The sequence below is a fragment of the Argopecten irradians genome, chromosome 3 (genome assembly GCF_041381155.1).
Source record: "Argopecten irradians isolate NY chromosome 3, Ai_NY, whole genome shotgun sequence".
Taxonomy (NCBI): domain Eukaryota; kingdom Metazoa; phylum Mollusca; class Bivalvia; order Pectinida; family Pectinidae; genus Argopecten; species Argopecten irradians.
In genome coordinates, this window is record NC_091136.1 from 64,173,050 (window position 1) to 64,187,899 (window position 14,850).

The 14,850-nt window shown below is 38.0% G+C and overlaps 1 protein-coding gene across 1 annotated transcript; it reads right to left on the minus strand.

Annotated features, from left to right (window-relative positions):
- Positions 1 to 5,645: 5,645 nt before the first annotated feature.
- On the minus strand, positions 5,646 to 14,222 carry LOC138319349 (uncharacterized). The gene is made up of 3 exons (XM_069262436.1): positions 13,969 to 14,222; positions 7,905 to 8,200; positions 5,646 to 5,786 (listed from the first exon to the last, which is right to left on the minus strand). Exons 1-3 carry the CDS (start codon positions 14,174 to 14,176, stop codon positions 5,661 to 5,663), a joined length of 630 nt encoding a protein of 209 aa, XP_069118537.1. The 5' UTR covers positions 14,177 to 14,222; the 3' UTR covers positions 5,646 to 5,660.
- Between the last annotated feature and the right edge of the window lie 628 nt (positions 14,223 to 14,850).

Here is a 14,850-nt window from a genome sequence, read left to right on the forward strand (position 1 = left end):
AATGTTATGTCTGACATGACGGTCTATCAAATGCTGGGTTGGGTTTATGTGAATCAGACAAATCAGTACATGTACCTATTTGGACAACAGTTGAAAACTTGTACAAACCATGTTAGGGTGATTCCACTGCACCCAGTACCCAGAGTCATCCCATTGGCGACACTCTCGTGATACTAATAAAAGTCTGCAACCTTTGCACCTAAGAAATATCAACATTTTTTCTTTAATATTGAAGTGACCACAGTTGTAAGGGCAAGAGATAATAAACACCCCTCTCTTACAGGAACTATTGTTGGTAATAAAATTAGCATATCAAGGATAATATATAAATAAATCATATTTTCAAAGTTAATCAAAAGTAAATCAACAGATCAGAATTGGGGTGGGGGTGAGGGGGGGGGGGGGGGGGGGTGGTTCGTCAAGAGTCAAAATTTTCCACAAACTTTATTTCACTTCCCCAAGGATGTTTCTGCCAAATTTGGTTACAATCCATGCAGAACTCTAGAACAAGTAGCGATTTATATGTTTTACCTCTATTACCTCTCTTGGGCCCCCACCCCTCCTGCCCCCGGGGGGTCAGAGCCAAAATTTATACAAGTTCCCTTCCCCTTCCCCCAAGGATGTTTCTGGGCCAAATTTGGTTAAAATCCATCCAGAACACCTATGACTAGTAGCGATTTAAAGGAAATGTTGACGGACGGACGACGGACGGACGGACGACGGACGGACGCCGCGCCATGACATAAGCTCACCGGCCCTTCGGGCCAGGTGAGCTAAAAAACCACATACTCTGTACACATTGAAAAACTACACAAAAACCACATACTCTGTACACGTTGACAAACTACACAAAAACCACATACTCTGTACACGTTGACAAACTACACAAAAACCACATACTCTGTACACATTGACAAACTTCACAAAAACCACATACTCTTTACACGTTGACAAACTACACAAAAACCACATACCTCTGTACACGTTGACAAACTACACAAAAACCAAATACTCTGTATACGTGTTGATAAACTACACAAAAACCACATACTCTGTACACGTTGACAAACTACACAAAAACCACATACTCTGTACACGTTGACAAACTACACAAAAACCACATACTCTGTACACGTTGACAAACTACACAAAAACCACATACTCTGTACACGTTGACAAACTACACAAAAACCACATACGCTGTACACACTTTTTTTTTAACGTTGACAAACACAAAAACCACAAACCTCTGTACACGTTGACAAACCGTTTACACAAAAACCACATACGCTGTACACGTTGACAAACTACACAAAAACCACATACGCTGTACACATTGACAAACTACACAAAAACCACATACTCTGTACACATTGACAAACTACACAAAAAAAACCACATACTCTGTACACGTTGACAAACTACACAAAAACCACATACGCTGTACACGTTGACAAACTACACAAAAACCACATACTCTGTACACATTGACAAACTACACAAAAACCACATACTGCTGTACACGTTGACAAACTACACAAAACCACATACGCTGTACACGTTGACAAACTACACAAAAACCACATAAGCTGTACACGTTGACAAACTACACAAAAACCACATACGCTGTACACGTTGACAAACTACACAAAAACCACATACGCTGTACACGTTGACAAACTACACAAAAACCACATACGCTGTACACGTTGACAAACTACACAAAAAACATACGCTGATACACGTTGACATACTACAACTGTACACGTTGACATGTGACAAACTACACAAAAACCACATACTCTGTACACGTTGACAAACTACACAAAAACCACATACTCTGTACACGTTGACAAACTACACAAAAACCACATACTCTGTACAGTTGACAAACTACACAAAAAACCACCAATACTCTTTACATGTTGACAAAACTACACAAAAACCACATACTCTGTACACGTTGACAAACTACAAAAAAACCACATACCTCTGTACACGTTGACAAACTACACAAAAACCACATTACTCTGTACACGTTGACAAACTACACAAAAACCACATACGCTGTACACGTTGACAAACTACACAAAAACCACATACTCTGTACACATTGACAAACTACACAAAAACCACATACTCTGTACACGTTGACAAACTACACAAAAACCACATACCTCTGTACACGTTGACAAACTACACAAAAACCACATACCTCTGTACACGTTGACAAACTACACAAAAACCACATACTCTGTACACGTTGACAAACTACACAAAAACACACTACTCTGTACACGTTGACAAACTACACAAAAACCACATACTCTGTACACGTTGACAAACTACACAAAAACCACATACGCTGTACACGTTGACAAACTACACAAAAACCACATACTCTGTACACGTTGACAAATACACAAAAACCACATACTCTGTACACGTTGACAAACTACACAAAAACCACATACTCTGTACACGTTGACAAACTACACAAAAACCACATACTCTGTACACGTTGACAAACTACACAAAAACACACACATACTCTGTACACGTTGACAAACTACACAAAAACCACATACTCTGTACACGTTGACAAACTACACAAAAACCACATACTCTGTACACGTTGACAAACTACACAAAAACCACATACTCTGTACACGTTGACAAACTACACAAAAACCACATACTCTGTACACGTTGACAAACTACACAAAAACCACATACTCTGTACACGTTGACAAACTACACAAAAACCACATACTCTGTACACGTTGACAAACTACACAAAAACCACATACTCTGTACACGTTGACAAAAACTACACACAAAACCACATACTCTGTACACGTTGACAAACTACACAAAAACCACATACTCTGTACACGTTGACAAACTACACAAAAACCCATACCTGTGTACACGTTGACAAACTACACAAAAACCACATACCTCTGTACACGTTGACAAACTACACAAAAACCACATACTCTGTACACGTTGACAAAAAACTACGTCACAAAAACACACATACACTAATGTACACGTTGACAAACTACACAAAAACCACATACCTCTGTACACGTTGACAAACTACACAAAAACCACATACTCTGTACACGTTGACAAACTACACAAAAACCACATACTCTGTACACGTTGACAAACTACACAAAAACCACATACTCTGTACACGTTGACAAACTACACAAAAACCACATACGCTGTACACGTTGACAAACTACACAAAAAACCACATACTCTGTACACGTTGACAAACTACACAAAAACCACATACTCTGTACACGTTGACAAACTACACAAAAACCACATACGCTGTACACGTTGACAAACTACACAAAAACCACATACCTCTGTACACGTTGACAAACTACACAAAAACCACATACGCTGTACACGTTGACAAACTACACAAAAACCACATACTGCTGTACACGTTGACAAACTACACAAAAACCACATACGCTGTACACGTTGACAAACTACACAAAAACCACATACCTCTGTACACGTTTGACAAACTACACAAAAACCACATACTCTGTACACGTTGACAAACTACACAAAAACCACATACGCTGTACACGTTGACAAACTTACACAAAAACCACATACGCTGTACACGTTGACAAACTACACAAAAACCACATACGCTCTGTACACGTTGACAAACTACACAAAAACCACATACGCTGTACACGTTGACAAACTACACAAAAACCACATACGCTGTACACGTTGACAAACTACACAAAAACCACATACTCTGTACACGTTGACAAACTACACAAAAACCACATACGCTGTACACGTTGACAAACTACACAAAAACCACATACTCTGTACACGTTGACAAACTACACAAAAACCACATACTCTGTACACGTTGACAAACTACACAAAAACCACCACATACGCTGTACACGTTGACAAACTACACAAAAACCACATACTCTGTACACGTTGACAAACTACACAAAAACCACATACTCTGTACACGTTGACAAACTACACAAAAACCACATACGCTGTACACGTTGACAAACTACACAAAAACCACATACGCTGTACACGTTGACAAACTACACAAAAACCACATACCCTGTACACGTTGACAAACTTCACAAAAACCACATACGCTGTACACGTTGACAAACTACACAAAAAACCACAAACTCTGTACACGTTGACAAACTACACAAAAACCACATACGCTGTACACGTTGACAAACTACACAAAAACCACATACTCTGTACACGTTGACAAACTACACAAAAACCACATACGCTGTACACGTTGACAAACTACACAAAAACCACATAACACGTTGACAAACTACACAAAAACCCATACCTGTACACGTTGACAAACTACACAAAAACCACATACTCTGTACACGTTGACAAACTACACAAAAACCACATACTCTGTACACGTTGACAAACTACACAAAAACCACATACTCTTTACACGTTGACAAACTACACATAAACCACATACTCTGTACACGTTGACAAACTACACAAAACCACATACTCTTTACACGTTGACAAACTACACAAAAAAACCACAAATACATACTGTACAGTTGACAAACTACACAAAAACCACACCTCTGTACACGTTGACAAACTACACAAAAACCACATACTCTGTACACGTTGACAAACTACACAAAAACCACATACTCTGTACACGTTGACAAACTACACAAAAACCACATACTCTGTACACGTTGACAAACTACACAAAAACCACATACTCTTGTACACGTTGACAAACTACACAAAAACCACATACGCTGTACACGTTGACAAACTACACAAAAACCACATACTCTGTACACTTGACAAACTCACAAAAACCACATACTCTGTACACGTTGACAAACTACACAAAAACCACATACGCTGTACACGTACCAAACACCGTAACTTACAACACAAAAAACTACTCTGTACACATTGACAAACTTCACAAAAACCACATATGCTGTACACGTTGACAAACTACACAAAAATCCTTTTACTAAACAGCACTATTGTGAAGGATTCATCTTTGTCTTACATCAATTGTGCATATTATGCTTGACCTGTTATGGAATGTTTTTACTCTTTACTAGTCATCATTATTTTAGACATCTAGTGTAGGCTCTGTTAACACTTTGATTATTAATATACATACAATATGGTCTCTCTGCTATGGAACATTCCTGGAATATTCATGTCCGATTCATAAAATTCTAAAAATAATTCCTACTCATGATTCCAAGAAAATGACTTGTCTGTATGTAAAGATAAAATACACGTCCAGGTAACTGTTCTCAATTTAAGCACCGGAGTGGTAATGATTTACTGTTGTACAGATTATAATATAAGCTTATCTTTCTGTTTGAAATGTTTAAACAGATGTGAATGCATAAAATCAACCTTAGTTACACCAGTCTGTTGTTAACTTGGGAGGTCAAGGGTCATCAAATCATTAATCTAAATTCCTAGTTAATCAGTATGTTGTTAATTTGTTAATCGGGTGGCCATATTGTTTGGTATTAATCTATCAAAGTCTAGCAATGGTCATCAAATTAACAATCTTACCATACCAGTCTACTGGTGACTGGAGGGGTCAAAGGTCATTGAATGATGAATCTTACCAGAAGAATTTGTTTTTGTGTTGAGAGATCCAGAGATATGACAGTATTGACAGGCTCCTTTGTATCGCTCTTATGGTCTTCTCTTACACAAAAAATTTTACCTGTCTATTAAAATAAACAAATAACAAAAATGTCAGCTTGTTCGCATATACATGTACAGATTTGACAAGTTCCTTGGTACCAGGAACTTCTCTTACACACAAAATTTTAGTTGTCACAAAAAGAAATGTAACCCTAGTGAATACTAGCCGCAATATGCCGCTTGGCTAGAGAGAACTTGTCTTTAGCTGGATCGGTTGAGTGTCAGACTAGTAATCCAGAGGTCCTGAGTTTGATCCCTGACTGAGGCAGTGATTGTGTTTATATCAAATCAAGCACTCTGTTACATAAACAATTCAAATAACAATTATGTCAGGGTTGTAGAACCAACTAAATACAGAGACCTCACTAGGGATCCTAGTAAATACATAACAAGATTAAGTCCAACACCGTAGTTCCTTCCAGTTAACTAATCTGATAACGTCTTCAAATATGTCCAACAACAGTCTGAGTAAATAATCAGTTTACTGGAAGGAACTATCGTTATAAACTCACTCTTTTTACGTATAAAATCAATTGTCCTAATTGCTGTGCATAAATTGACTATAATTGCGCCAGACGGCAAAAAATGAAATGAATCTTTACTGTTAACATGGATTCTGGAAACAAACTTAAGTAAAAAAACTGTCATAATTTTTCAACCAAATCAAAGGAAAGTTTTAAGTAATAATTTTAGGAGAAAAAATTAAGTTTTGCCTTAAGTTTGCACTTTTGTAAAAAGTATTCAATTTATCAAAGGTGATATTTACATAAAGGCTCGTGGCATATCAAATTATTGAACTCGTTTGATAAATTTCATATCACATAGCCACTCATGTAAGATATTTATAACATATACTCGGTGAAAACACGTGTACCAGCTAATAAGGTTTGTGTTCCTGGAATATCATTACTGTTTCCTTAAAATTCCTAAAAATAGGTATGACTCACAATACCAAGAAATTCGAGTTTGTCTTTTATATATAGCACTATAGCAATGATAAAATGAAACAGGATGTGGGAAAAGATAAAAATACATGAAATCGTAGATATATTATTATATTTACAATTTTGAACAAGAGGCCCAGAGGGCCTGTATCGCTCACCTGGTTTGTAATGCCAAGTAATGTTCTAAATACAGGTTCATTGTTTCTTTTCTGAAGGAATTAGAATATTTACCTCTAATTCACCTACTGGGCCCTACCCATCCTACCCCCGGGGGGTCAGAGCCAACATTTATAGAAGTTCTGTGCCCCTTCCCCCATGGATGTTTGTGGCCAAATTTGGTCACAATCCATGCAGAACTCTAGGACAAGTAGCGATTTATAAGATTTACCTCTATTTCCCCTATTGGGCTCCACCCCTCTTGCCCCCGGGGGGTCAGAGCCAACATTTATAGAAGTTCTGTTCCCCTTCCCCCAAGGATGTTTGTGGCCAAATTTGGTTACAATCCATGCAGAACTCTAGGACAAGTAGCGATTTATAGGATTTACCTCTATTTCCCCTATTGGGCCCCGACCCTCCTGCCCCCGGGGGGGGGTCAGAGCCTAACTTTATACAAGTTCTGTTCCCCTTTCCCCAAGGATGTTTGTGGCCAAATTTGGTCACAATCCATGCAGAACTCTAGGACAAAGAGCGATTTATAGGATTTACCTCTATTTCCCCTATTGGGCCCCCGCCCCTCCTGCCCCCGGGGGGGGTCAGAGTCAAACTTTATACAAGTTCTGTTCCCCTTCCCCCAAGGATGTTTGTGGCCAAATTTGGTCACAATCCATGCAGAACTCTAGGACAAGTAGCGATTTATAGGATTTACCTCTATTTCCCCTATTGGGCCCGCCCCTCCTGCCCCCGGGTGGTCAGAGCCAAACTTTATACAAGTTCTGTTTCCCTTCCCCCAAGGATGTTTGTGGCCAAATTTGGTTACAATCCATGCAGAACTCTATGACTAGTAGCGATTTAAAGGAAATGTTGACGGACGGACGGAACGGACGACGGACGGACGACGGACGGACGACGGACGGACGACGGACGGACGACGGACGGACGACGGACACCGCGCCATGACATAAGCTCACCGGCCCTTCGGGCCAGGTGAGCTAACAAAAAACTGATGAGCTAATTAATCCAAAGAAGTGAAAGACCTACTTTTTCATTAAGCTCCCCATCAGCATATCTCCAGCCACAATCTTCTGGTGAAATTGGAACTGGAGTGGACCCAGCTTCAGACTTCTGTACATACAATCTCTGGTCCTTAAAGTTGGAAAAATAAACCTTGCCGTCGTTGACAAAGAATGCTCCACCTCCATATTCATGAACCAGGGTCCTGGCACTGAACTGGTCGGGTGTAATCGCTAATGATTGTCCATCCTGTCCTGTCGTTTGTTTACAGATGACATAGCGACCACCCTCATCATATCGCATCTCCGTCCAGTACACATCACCTGTAATAGTAATTAGATCTCTGTACAGTACACATCACCTGTAATAGTAATTAGATCACTGTCCAGTACACATCACCTGTAATAGTAATTAGATCTACACATCACCTGTAATAGTAATTAGATCTCTGTCCAGTACACATCATCTGTAATAGTAATAAGATCTCTGTCCAGTACACATCACCTGTAATAGTAATTAGATCTCTGTCCAGTACACATCACCTGTAATAGTAATTAGATCTCTGTCCAGTACACATCATCTGTAATAGTAATGAGATCTCTGTCCAGTACACATCACCTGTAATAGTAATTAGATCTCTGTCCAGTACACATCACCTGTAATAGTAATTAGATCTCTGTCCAGTACACATCACCTGTAATAGTTATTAGATCTCTGTCCCGTACACATCATCTGTAATAGTAATTAGATCTCTGTCCCGTACACATCATCTGTAATAGTAATTAGATCTCTGTACAGTACACATCATCTGTAATAGAAATTAGATCTACACATCACCTGTAATAGTAATTAGATCTCTGTACAGTACACATCACCTGTAATAGTAATTAGATCTCTGTCCAGTACACATCACTTGTAATAGTAATTAGATCTCTGTCCAGTACACATCACCTGTAATAGTAATTAGATCACTGTCCAGTACACAACACCTGTAATAGTAATTAGATCACTGTCCAGTACACATCATCTGTAATAGTAATTAGATCTACACATCACCTGTAATTGTAATTAGATCTCTGTCCAGTACACATCACCTGTAATAGTAATTAGATCTCTGTCCAGTACACATCACCTGTAATAGTAATTAGATCTCTATCCAGTACACATCATCTGTAATAGTAATTAGATCTACACATCACCTGTAATAGTAATTAGATCTCTGTCCAGTACACATCACCTGTAATAGTAATTAGATCTCTATCCAGTACACATCATCTGTAATAGTAATTAGATCTACACATCACCTGTAATAGTAATTAGATCTCTGTCCAGTACACATCACCTGTAATAGTAATGAGATCTCTGTCCAGTACACAACACTTGTAATAGTAATTAGATCTACACATCACCTGTAATAGTAATTAGATCTCTGTCCAGTACACATCACCTGTAAAAGTAATTAGATCTCTGTACAGTACACATCACCTGTATTAGTAATTAGATCTCTGTCCAGTACACATCACTTGTAATAGTAATTAGATTTCTGTCCAGTACACATCACCTGTAATAGTAATTAGATCTCTGTACAGTACACATCACCTGTATTAGTAATTAGATCTCTGTACAGTACACAACACCTGTAATAGAAATTAGATCTCTGTCCAGTACACATCACTTGTACTAGTAATTAGATCTCTGTCCAGTACACATCACCTGTAATAGTAATTAGATCTCTGTACAGTACACATCACCTGTAATAGTAATTAGATCTCTGTCCAGTACACATCACCTGTAATAGTAATTAGATCTACACATCACCTGTAATAGTAATTAGATCTCTGTCCAGTTCACATCATCTGTAATAGTAATGAGATCTCTGTCCAGTACACAACACCTGTAATAGTAATGAGATCTCTGTCCAGTACACATCACCTGTAATAGTAATGAGATCTCTGTCCAGTACACAACACTTGTAATAGTAATTAGATCTCTGTCCAGTACACATCAACTGTAATAGTAATGAGATCTCTGTCCAGTAAACAACACTTGTAATAGTAATTAGATCTCTGTCCAGTACACATCACCTGTAATAGTAATGACATCTCTGTCCAGTACACATCACCTGTAATAGTAATTAGATCTCTGTCCAGTACACATCACCTGTAATAGTAATTAGATCACTGTCCAGTACACAACACTTGTAATAGTAATTAGATCTCTGTCCAGTACACATCACCTGTAATAGTAATGAGATCTCTGTCCAGTACACATCACCTGTAATAGTAATTAGATCTCTGTCCAGTACACATCACCTGTAATAGTAATAAGATCTCTGTCCAGTACACATCACCTGTAATAGTAACTAGATCTCTGTCCAGTACACATCATCTGTAATAGTAATTAGATCTACACATCACCTGTAATAGTAATTAGATCTCTGTCCAGTACACATCATCTGTAATAGTAATTAGATCTACACATCACCTGTAATAGTAATTAGATCTCTGTACAGTACACATCACCTGTAATAGTAATTAGATCTCTGTCCAGTACACATCACCTGTAATAGTAACTAGATCTCTGTCCAGTACACATCACCTGTAATAGTAATTAGATCTCTGTCCAGTACACATCATCTGTAATAGTAATTAGATCTACACATCACCTGTAATAGTAATTAGATCTCTGTACAGTACACATCACCTGTAATAGTAATTAGATCACTGTCCAGTTCACATCACCTGTAATAGTAATTAGATCTCTGTCCAGTACACATCACCTGTAATAGTAATTAGATCTCTGTCCAGTACACATCACCTGTAATAGTAATTAGATCTCTGTCATGTACACATCATCTGTAATAGTAATTAGATCTACACATCACCTGTAATAGTAATTAGATCTCTGTCCAGTACACATCACCTGTAATAGTAATTAGATCTCTGTACAGTACACATCACCTGTATTAGTAACTAGATCACTGTCCAGTACACATCACCTGTAATAGTAATTAGATCTACACATCACCTGTAATAGTAATTAGATCTCTGTCCAGTACACATCATCTGTAATAGTAATAAGATCTCTGTCCAGTACACATCACCTGTAATAGTAATTAGATCTCTGTCCAGTACACATCACCTGTAATAGTAATTAGATCTCTGTCCAGTACACATCATCTGTAATAGTAATTAGATCTCTGTCCAGTACACATCACCTGTAATAGTAATTAGATCTCTGTCCAGTACACATCACCTGTAATAGTAATTAGATCTCTGTCCAGTACACATCACCTGTAATAGTTATTAGATCTCTGTCCCGTACACATCATCTGTAATAGTAATTAGATCTCTGTCCCGTACACATCATCTGTAATAGTAATTAGATCTCTGTACAGTACACATCATCTGTAATAGAAATTAGATCTACACATCACCTGTAATAGTAATTAGATCTCTGTACAGTACACATCACCTGTAATAGTAATTAGATCTCTGTCCAGTACACATCACTTGTAATAGTAATTAGATCTCTGTCCAGTACACATCACCTGTAATAGTAATTAGATCACTGTCCAGTACACAACACCTGTAATAGTAATTAGATCACTGTCCAGTACACATCATCTGTAATAGTAATTAGATCTACACATCACCTGTAATTGTAATTAGATCTCTGTCCAGTACACATCACCTGTAATAGTAATTAGATCTCTGTCCAGTACACATCACCTGTAATAGTAATTAGATCTCTATCCAGTACACATCATCTGTAATAGTAATTAGATCTACACATCACCTGTAATAGTAATTAGATCTCTGTCCAGTACACATCACCTGTAATAGTAATTAGATCTCTATCCAGTACACATCATCTGTAATAGTAATTAGATCTACACATCACCTGTAATAGTAATTAGATCTCTGTCCAGTACACATCACCTGTAATAGTAATGAGATCTCTGTCCAGTACACAACACTTGTAATAGTAATTAGATCTACACATCACCTGTAATAGTAATTAGATCTCTGTCCAGTACACATCACCTGTAAAAGTAATTAGATCTCTGTACAGTACACATCACCTGTATTAGTAATTAGATCTCTGTCCAGTACACATCACCTGTATTAGTAATTAGATCTCTGTCCAGTACACATCACTTGTAATAGTAATTAGATTTCTGTCCAGTACACATCACCTGTAATAGTAATTAGATCTCTGTACAGTACACATCACCTGTATTAGTAATTAGATCTCTGTACAGTACACAACACCTGTAATAGAAATTAGATCTCTGTCCAGTACACATCACTTGTACTAGTAATTAGATCTCTGTCCAGTACACATCACCTGTAATAGTAATTAGATCTCTGTACAGTACACATCACCTGTAATAGTAATTAGATCTCTGTCCAGTACACATCACCTGTAATAGTAATTAGATCTACACATCACCTGTAATAGTAATTAGATCTCTGTCCAGTTCACATCATCTGTAATAGTAATGAGATCTCTGTCCAGTACACAACACCTGTAATAGTAATGAGATCTCTGTCCAGTACACATCACCTGTAATAGTAATGAGATCTCTGTCCAGTACACAACACTTGTAATAGTAATTAGATCTCTGTCCAGTACACATCAACTGTAATAGTAATGAGATCTCTGTCCAGTAAACAACACTTGTAATAGTAATTAGATCTCTGTCCAGTACACATCACCTGTAATAGTAATGACATCTCTGTCCAGTACACATCACCTGTAATAGTAATTAGATCTCTGTCCAGTACACATCACCTGTAATAGTAATTAGATCACTGTCCAGTACACAACACTTGTAATAGTAATTAGATCTCTGTCCAGTACACATCACCTGTAATAGTAATGAGATCTCTGTCCAGTACACATCACCTGTAATAGTAATTAGATCTCTGTCCAGTACACATCACCTGTAATAGTAATAAGATCTCCGTCCAGTACACATCACCTGTAATAGTAACTAGATCTCTGTCCAGTACACATCATCTGTAATAGTAATTAGATCTACACATCACCTGTAATAGTAATTAGATCTCTGTCCAGTACACATCATCTGTAATAGTAATTAGATCTACACATCACCTGTAATAGTAATTAGATCTCTGTACAGTACACATCACCTGTAATAGTAATTAGATCTCTGTCCAGTACACATCACCTGTAATAGTAACTAGATCTCTGTCCAGTACACATCACCTGTAATAGTAATTAGATCTCTGTCCAGTACACATCATCTGTAATAGTAATTAGATCTACACATCACCTGTAATAGTAATTAGATCTCTGTACAGTACACATCACCTGTAATAGTAATTAGATCACTGTCCAGTTCACATCACCTGTAATAGTAATTAGATCTCTGTCCAGTACACATCACCTGTAATAGTAATTAGATCTCTGTCCAGTACACATCACCTGTAATAGTAATTAGATCTCTGTCCAGTACACATCATCTGTAATAGTAATTAGATCTACACATCACCTGTAATAGTAATTAGATCTCTGTCCAGTACACATCACCTGTAATAGTAATTAGATCTCTGTACAGTACACATCACCTGTATTAGTAACTAGATCTCTGTACAGTACACATCACCTGTATTAGTTATTAGATCTCTGTCCAGTACGCAACACCTGCAATAGTAATTAGATCTCTGTCCAGTACACATCACCTGTAATAGTGATTAGATCTACACATCACCTGTAATAGTAATTAGATCTCTGTCCAATACACATAACCTGTAATAGTAATTAGATCTCTGTACAGTACACATCACCTGTATTAGTAATTAGATCTCTGTCCAGTTCACATCACCTGTAATAGAAAAAAATGTGTTTTCAAGATGGCGGCTTTGGCGACCATCTTGGATTTTGGATCGACCCGAAAAATAACAACACTTTTAATATATCCTAATCAAATCGACATTGATTCTGGATAATTAAATTCTCCATGGCAATTACAATTGTTTGATATTGGAATTGCAAATGTATAGCGTACCGAAATTTATAAGTGGGTTTCCGGTTTTCAGACAAACCGAAAGTAAGTACTTACTGGGATTCTTGACGTCCGTCCGCACTTCTAACAGCTGGACGCTGCTCCCCGTAACAATTTTACTGGATATGGGCGATGACCACGATCCAAACGCTGCTGTTTTAACACTCATGTTGTGTACACCCCTTTTTGTCCAAATTTCGATGACGTGTAATGTCCTCTTGACACCTCTACTTCGGCTAGCAATACTGATGGTATTCCCAAACATAAAATCTTTTTATAGGGTTGTGGGAGGGAACGACGAGTTACGTAGAGTGATGAAAACTCCCGATTGGTAGCTTTTGCTCCATTCGAGTTACCTCCCTTCTTTCGGTCTGCTTAGCGCATTCCAGCCGACGTAACGAGTTGCAAGAAGTAGCCTAGGCCTACAGCTAGAATATCAGTAAGTATACCAATGAGTGCATCAGTTGGCATCATAACAAATATCCAACTAACACTATAAAATAACTGGACTAAGTAAGATGAGTTGTTGTCAATGTGTAAAGCACGTGTTAGCCATTGCACGTAAACAAACACATGTGCTCGGTCACAGTGGGCAGGTCAACCACAGGGCCATGTATAGTTTCTATATGAAAAAGTAGCCAGAAATACATATAAGATAACACAAGGAATTCATCGATCGCTTGCCAGAAATCTGACCTGTAGTTTTGTAACTCGGTATTTTCATACTTTTTTATTCTTTGGTGTATCACCATCCGTCAATATTGACGATTTTAGTTGAGGTGATCGGCTTAGTGGCGTCGGGGAAGGGGTTATATACAGTGCATTTTTGGCGAGGGTCACCTCGCCATTGTGATCGTGGTTGCAAAATTCTCTTACAGTCGATTTCCTCAATATGATTGGCTTAGAAATTGCTCGCAGATACTAGCGCTCCTAGCGACA

What these genes read in the sequence shown, in the direction of transcription:
- LOC138319349 (XM_069262436.1), bottom strand. Translation starts at nt 14,176, where the DNA reads ATGTTTGGGAATACCATCAGTATTGCTAGCCGAAGTAGAGGTGTCAAG. An exon ending in GACGGACGTCAAGAATCCCA is followed by an intron (nt 8,201 to 13,968) that starts GTAAGTACTTAC and finishes TTACTATTACAG; the next exon opens with GTGATGTGTACTGGACGGAG. An exon ending in ATGGGGAGCTTAATGAAAAA is followed by an intron (nt 5,787 to 7,904) that starts GTAGGTCTTTCA and finishes TTATTTTAATAG; the next exon opens with ACAGGTAAAATTTTTTGTGT.